Source organism: Acinonyx jubatus, chromosome B1 (genome assembly GCF_027475565.1).
Source record: "Acinonyx jubatus isolate Ajub_Pintada_27869175 chromosome B1, VMU_Ajub_asm_v1.0, whole genome shotgun sequence".
NCBI lineage: Eukaryota > Metazoa > Chordata > Mammalia > Carnivora > Felidae > Acinonyx > Acinonyx jubatus.
Window position 1 is genome coordinate 188,196,637 of NC_069382.1, and position 7,318 is coordinate 188,203,954.

At 46.6% G+C, this 7,318-nt stretch overlaps 1 protein-coding gene across 1 annotated transcript in view; it reads right to left on the reverse strand.

Moving 5' to 3' along the window:
* Positions 1-6,098, reverse strand: part of LAP3 (leucine aminopeptidase 3) — a 28,933-nt gene extending 22,835 nt beyond the window's left edge. Inside the window, exons 1-5 of the mRNA XM_015082037.3 lie at positions 5,877-6,098; positions 3,403-3,518; positions 2,022-2,076; positions 1,444-1,549; positions 214-373 (exon numbers count right to left, since the gene is read on the reverse strand). Coding sequence (XP_014937523.2) covers positions 214-373; positions 1,444-1,549; positions 2,022-2,076; positions 3,403-3,518; positions 5,877-5,978 — 539 coding nt within the window. The 5' untranslated portion in view covers positions 5,979-6,098. The remainder of the gene's footprint in view (positions 1-213; positions 374-1,443; positions 1,550-2,021; positions 2,077-3,402; positions 3,519-5,876) is intronic.
* Between the last annotated feature and the right edge of the window lie 1,220 nt (positions 6,099-7,318).

Genomic DNA, 7,318 nt, shown 5'->3' on the forward strand with positions numbered 1-7,318 from the left:
TGGGAAGCCATGGGTCAAAATGTGCACATGGCGAAAGCCAGGAGCAGAACATGGACAGTTACCATACTCTTAAAATGGCTAAGGTGATGCGGGAGGTCACAGATAAGCCATGTGGCAGTGCCCGTACTAAAAAGCTCGTATGTGGTCATATCCAAATGTCCCACTATCTGAAGGTCAAGAAATGCAACCCCGGGCCTGGCTTCGTTCCATCACCTTCCGTGGAGCTTTGCCGATACAACTACTTTCTTCTTCTGCTTCAGGTCATCATACTCATAGAGACCGAGCACTGCTCCTTCCGCAGCCGCCTGCGCATCTCCACAGGGATCCACCTCCACCGAAGAGATCTCCAGGTCCTGAATCTGCCTGCACCCCGCTTCAGAAGGACAGAGGAACCGGAAAACTGGAGTCAGTCAGAGGCAACTCACTAGCGAAAGGCAGAGGCACGGTTGTGGGCTGAGAAAAGAGGACTGGGGTTCAAATCCCAGCTGACACTTGACCTTTCTGAGCCTCCATTTCTCCTTCTGTAAAGTGAGGAGGTGTACATGCCTCACAGGTTGTGGAAGACAGACTCACAGATAAAATGACTCATCTAGCTCCTGGCAGAGTGGGCCATCAGAAGTGGCTGCTGTCACCATATTACTTCAGAAACACTACAATCTCCTGATGAAGCTTCCCAGTCACCAAGAGCTTGCCAGATTAGCAATAGCAAAGAACTGAGTCAAGTACATTAGTAACACAGCACTTTATTAAGATCAGGTCAGCAAAAAGTTGCAAATAAAAGTTATGAACGAATCACTCCCCGTGAACTTTGAAAGTAGATTTAGCAAGCACAGATGAAATACACAGAGCCAAAGATCAATCAAGCTAATTGCCACCACCTCAGCGATGTCTTCAAAGCGTCTTTAACCACAGTCTCTGTGGTAAAGGCCTCACTCTGCTGCTCAGCTTTGCAGTGACTCAGCTGCGTCTTCCTCAACTTGTAAACCACGCACACGGCCAAGTGGGACAGGTACCTACCTTTGGTAAGCAGTAATAAACAAGCACCCTGCACTTTGCAGCCCTTTTCTCTGACTGGTAAAAAAGAGGAATCCACATCATTTAGAAGTTGGGCAACAACAGGTTTGTATTACAAAAAGCAGAAAATCCACTGTAACTTTCTGGTAAAATCGAGCTCTAAGGTCCTACTACACGAGTGAATAAATGGTCTGAAAGCTCCAAACACAAGCTATGGAAATACCCAAACCAAAACTCCATAAGCTAACCTTCTGTAGACAACATAAGGCCAGGCATACGGTGTAAGAGAAACTGAATATTTACTCAGATGAGGGTTTTCTGTGACCGCAGTTGGGTGGTGATTAAGAGGATAAAATGAGGGGAAGAGAGAATTTAAAGACGACATCCTCAAGACTCTCCATCAACCTTACACTTCACAACGGTAATGACCTGCCACAGCAGCTCTGATGTTTTCTTTGCCTTCATGCCAGTTTTCCTGCTCATCAATTCCAGCTGTCTTTCTGCCGAGGCCGACCACCACCACGCTCGGGAAGTCCTGTTCGGCACACACACAAAATCAACCACTTCCTGTCTTTAAAACATCCTTTTCAAGCAGGAATGGTACATGAGCTCCCACACAACTACCTTCGCCTCAGCACAGGAACTTCACTGTGTAATTCGGTTATTTTGGGTTTTTTTTACCCTGTATCTTGGTAAAATTTTATCACTTGTGTATTTAAAAGGTAGAGTGAAGATAATCCTGCAAATAATTCTATGTAATTTGAGTACAGAAATTCTATGGCAATTGAATAAAGAAAGTCGATAGACTGAGGAATGCAGGAGATGCTGTGCTATTTGGCCGCAAACTGCCTGTCAAATCTAACTAGTATTTATGGCTTAATACGGTGACAAAAGCATGCAAACAATCTGATAGGAAATTTTCTCCATGACTACGCAGTCCCCATACTTGGCACTCAGGAGGGTGCTCACTGAGGCTTTGCCAAATGAACCTAATCTTCATCTCATACCTCATGCAGACCATAAAAGGTTCGGGTTTTGCCTGCCTTCAGAGGAGGTCCAGATCTAAAACAAGAGGAAAACAGGTTTTAAAATCTAGTTTGCTCTGCTCCTTTGGGCAGTGACATATTCACACCTTTAGGTTTATTATAATACTCTGCTGCTTCCGTGAGTTTGCTGCATTTATGCTTTTATCAACATACAGAATTCTCACAGGTCTGATTTTTCAGCTGCAGCACTTCTAATTCTAGCTCAAAAATTATTCAGCAAACTTCCACATTACAGTTCATACAAATTTATATGAAAACAACTGCAGAAAGCAACAGCATGGGTGGGTAACGTGTGGCTACAGAGGAGAGCAGAGCCCCAGATGAAGGCGAGCCTGAATCCCCCATCTTCGTCACGGTTGACCTGACTGTGGTGTTCAGCCTGGAGACTGTTGGGGCGGGTGGGGGGTTATATACAGATGGGATACAATTCAATTTCAAAACGAAGCAGATGGCAAAGCCTTATAGCTAGAGGGCTGGATGCCCTGGTCCCACAGCTGATAGTTATCGGTCAGGAAGGCCAGGTTGAACTACACTTTGTCAGGCTGGCTTTTGCATTACTGACTTAATCACAGCATTTGAGAAGGTGGTCTACTAGTGAAGGACTGGTCATTGAGAAGGGACACAAGTTCTGTTGCCCGGTGATGAGACAATTACTATGATTATCAGATTACATCTATTAGATTCTAGTAGGTTGATCTATACCCCACATAGTATGTACTTGCAGTGGCTTTATGTTAACACTTCTCTTTCTGCCAAAAGTGGCCTGCAGCTCAGAGGACTTAGAAACTCCAATGTTTCCCTACCTTCTTTAAACTGTAGCTAAACCAAAAGTGCTCCAACTATAGGCCCCACCCAGACTTATTGACTTAGAATCTGTAGTCCAACTATAACCCCAGGTGATTCACTTTGAGACTCTGAGAAGCTCCTGAAACTCAAGGCATGCCAAGAAAGGAGTGACACCCTCAAGCAGTTTTGAACTAGTCCAGGGACACTGTCCCCCATAAGTGAAGGGGCATTAGAGGAGGCAGACAGGCTGGTGGGAAAACAGACGGGTAGGAAGAAGGTGAGCTAAGGAAATCTGGTACTTTCCAGATCCTTCTGGGTCAGTCTCTCATAACATGTTTGTGATCTGAAGTAGCCTGACTTCCCAGAATTGTACACCCACCCCTACTAAAAGGCAAAGTACCAAAGTGCATTCCAGGCATGAATACTTTCACTTCTACTGAGAAGATAGCAGCCAACTTACTTCCGTTCATTTTTATCTACTAACAAAGCATTAAAAAAAAATTCTCTTTCGATTTCAGGGCGTTTTAAAAACCAGAACCCAAAGGTGAATACTTACATGTTCAAAACTTCCCTCAACTTTCCAGACACTAATTTATCGAAATTCTCTCCTGCACTTGTAAACTGTGGCACATCGTCTTCTTTTTCTTTGTTATAGATTCCTAAAACAAGACCCTGAGAAAGAATAAGCCGGAAAAAAAAAAAAAAAAAAAAGAATATAATTACAGTAGATCCCTTAGGGAGACTCAAAGGTCCCCACATTCCAGAAGCAGCAAATAATTCCACCCAAACTGCATTCCCCTCAAGGACAAAGCTGAAAAAGAAGCAGGTGCTGGGCAGTCCGCTACACTCACATCCTGCCTAAAAGTTTCAAATTCCTGCCAAAGCAAGGCTGTAAGTACTACCTGTCCTGGGTCTTCCTGGTCTCTGCCAACAAATGACTTTCACCAAATAAAGCGTTTCCTTTTTTACTTCCAAATAAAGAAGGGCAGAAAGGTGTTTTGAGAATTTGTTTTAAGAAAACAAATTCATTTTTTAACCAAGTTAGGCCTCAAAAGGGGTTCAGAACAGGCCACCCCAAAATACGTCACTTGGGCATATTGATTATTTTGAGCTAAAGACACATGAATAAAAAGCAGGTGCAGGAAAGGCTCTCTGACATCCCACTTTCCACCTAAAAGCAGGGCAAAAAATTTCCCATAAGAAAGGTACTTTCCTGTACTGAGAAGAGAACATTCTTATCACCAGAAACTGGGAGTTGACATTAAAATGGACCTACACAAACAAACCTACTAAAATCACCCTTATCTTCCATTAATTTCCCCCATATACTTCCTAGTCAGTTACATAGCTTACTGCCCCAGCCCAAGCCCCTTTGTCTTGTCACACCCCCACAATTTCTCACTGTTTAAAAAGGTATGTAAGCTTTTAGGCCTCAGGCACTTTGGGTCTTCATTTTCCTTTTGAAAATTCCCATGTACGTGTAAAAACATCAAAAAAATTTTGTTCGCTTTTCCCTGTTAATCTGTCATATGTCCATTTAATCGCCAGGTCCAGCCACAGAACCCAGCCAAGTAGAGGGAAGTTTTCCCTTCCCCACAATCTTCAAATGCAAATCTCAGGTATCCTGGGACACGATCACAGCAAAGCCAATGGCTGCACCTGCCAATACAAATAAGCACTCTGGCCAACTCATAGGCTGAAAGAGAAGAAAAGAAAAAGGAGGCATCTTCAGAGAGGCAGGAGCAGAGACTTAAGCAGCTTACCCGTCAAGTCTCCAACAACTGAAATAAGGAAGTCACCCTAGGAATCACTATTTGCCTTTGCAAGACAATTTTTGACTTTAAAATGTTTTCTGCCTTACAGCAACTCTGTGAGGTAGAAAGGACATGTACTCTTCTTCCCACAGACCAGGAGACAGAAACCTGGTGCAGTAATACTAGCCCATGTGCAATAACAGAACTGAGCAAGAATCCTAATTACCTTCTCTGACAGTCCTTCATCTTTGCCACAAAATCACACTGGTACTTGGACCAAACAGCATCCTTTCTCTTTTCTATCAAACCAAAACACCGCTTCCTTGGCATAGCTTTCCCGGCTTCTAATCTTCCTAAGACTGCCCACTGCCCGGTATTTGGTGAAACCAATGAGGAACTGAGGAGACAGGAGCCAGCTGCTGTCTGGATAGGATGTTGCACAGTATTGGAAAGAACACGGGATAAAGTATCTGGTCCACCTGCCATACAGAGGGAGGCCTGAGCTCAAGCCGCATCTAGAATATTCCTCACCAGGGTCATTCTTTCTGGTTCTCAAGCATGACTCCCAAGTCTGTGCTCCTTTCACCGAACCATCCCCCTTCCAGATCCTCACCACAATAGTGACCTTCGTAAGTTTTGTTTTTTTGTTTTTGTTTTTGTTTTTTTTATCAATTGGATGGAAAAGGCTTTTCTCCCGCCAAGACGCTCTTCTTTTGATTTCACGAAGATATAGGTGTCTGTGCAAAGCCCTTTTCCCTAGAGAGACACTATTTTCCCTCTAGAAACTCTTTCAGGCAATTTGCTCCCGGTGGACCTGTTTTCCTGGTCTTCCACTTCAGCAGGCGGTGGGAGCTGGTGGGAGTGGGGCCCGAGGCTGGCCGCCTCTGGGACCTTAGAGGACGCTGCGCTGCACCTCACGAAACGTGAGCTTCGTCCTAGCTACGGTGACAGCCACACTGGCACCATCCCTTCCTGGGGCACAGCGAGGACTAAACAAAACAATGCATCAGGACGCAGTAGCTACAGCTATCACTCTCTCTCGGCCAGAGCTCGGATCCTAGCACTCCCCCAAGCAAAAGAAGGAAGGGAGCGCACCGCTGAATGCTCGGGGGATGGGCAGCCCAAAGCCGCCCGCCCCTGCCAGAGCCCAGCTCGGCAAAGACAGTGAACTTTTGAACCGGTTTCGGCAACTTGGCGCAGAAGCCCGGACACCGCGGTCTCGACCCGCCCCGAAGCTCCGGTCGCCCCGCGCAGGACTCCCGCGGCGGCCTCTCACCTTCGTCATGTCTGCGGCAGCGAAACCCCGTCCCCAGACACGATTCACGCCCAGACGTCGGACGACGACTCGACCAGCAGCCGGAAGGGGCAGCAAGAACATCTTCCCGGCTCGGCCCCAGCACCGCCCTCCAGCGAGCACGTGGCGCTTTGGGAGGACGGGCGCGTGCCGGGGGGGTGGGGCTTTCGGGAACGGCGGGCGCGCGCCCAGGGGGCGGGGCAGGTGCCAGAGAGCGTGCGGGGCTGGAGTCAGAAACGGGGCACAAGGTCACCAGGGGCGCGGCTTTTGGGTGCGGCCGGCTTGCGCGTGCCCGAGCTTGGGCGGGACCGAGTGTGCTTGCGCCTGGCGTGGGACAGGGCAGATGCCAGGGGGCGGAGCGCGCAGGCACGCACCATCAGACTGGACGGTGATGGGACGGACGCTAGGGCGTGGCGAGGGCTCGGGGGCGTGCCAGCTCTCCGACTAGAGCGCGAGAGAGGGGCGGAGTCGCGGTAATGGCGTACCACTAGGGGCAGGTACGGAGGCGGGGTTCCAAGGAATCCCCGGGAGCTAGGAAGAGGAGTGTGGTTTTACCCCAAAAGGTCCAAGTAGTGAAGGTGGTCCTATCGAGTTATTTTTATTCATATCCTCTTGGGGAACTTTTTTGAACTTCTGTCTGGCCCAGGAGTGTAATACGTCAGTTAGCCCAAATGCTATTTTTGAAAACAGGAGCTTTGTGAATAGTGTTCAATATTTTAACATCATTTTCCTTTTTCTAAAAAAAAAAAAAAAAAATTGTTTATTTATTTTTCAGAAAGAGACAGAACACGATCAGGGAAGGGGCAGAGAGAGAGGGAGATGCAGAATCTGAAGCAGGCTCCAGGCTCTGGACTCAAATCCACAAACCGTGACATCATGACCTGAGCCAAAGTCGGAAGCTTAACTGCCTGAGCCACCCAGATGCCCCCATCATTTTCCTTTTTTTGAAAGGGTTTTAGGGGTTTCTGGGTGGCTCAGTTGGTTAAACATCGGTGGGACTCTTGACTTTGGCTCAGGAAGGAAGAAAGAAAGAAAGGTGTTTAAAAATATAAATAAGAGGATTTAAAATTTTTATTGTAAAAAAAAAGCCCACACATGGTTGAATGCAACTCTGAGAACTTAGAAGCACAAGGTGAGTTACAAAACCATCCTTAATGTTATACCAGTGTCTGATCCTAATTTTAGCTGGATCTTTGATTTTAGCTTAGGGCACAGGGTGGTAGCAGGGATCCACCAACTGAAGTGTGCTTCAAGGACCACAGCATTTACATTTTCATATACTTAATGGGAAGGAAGAAATAAATCTCACAGCCCCCAAATAACATTAGTCCTTACCAAACAGTATTATTGGCCACTTAGGGATTAAGACAGTCTTTGGTCAAACCTTAATTTTACAAAGTGTTCACTAAGGTACAACAGGATTT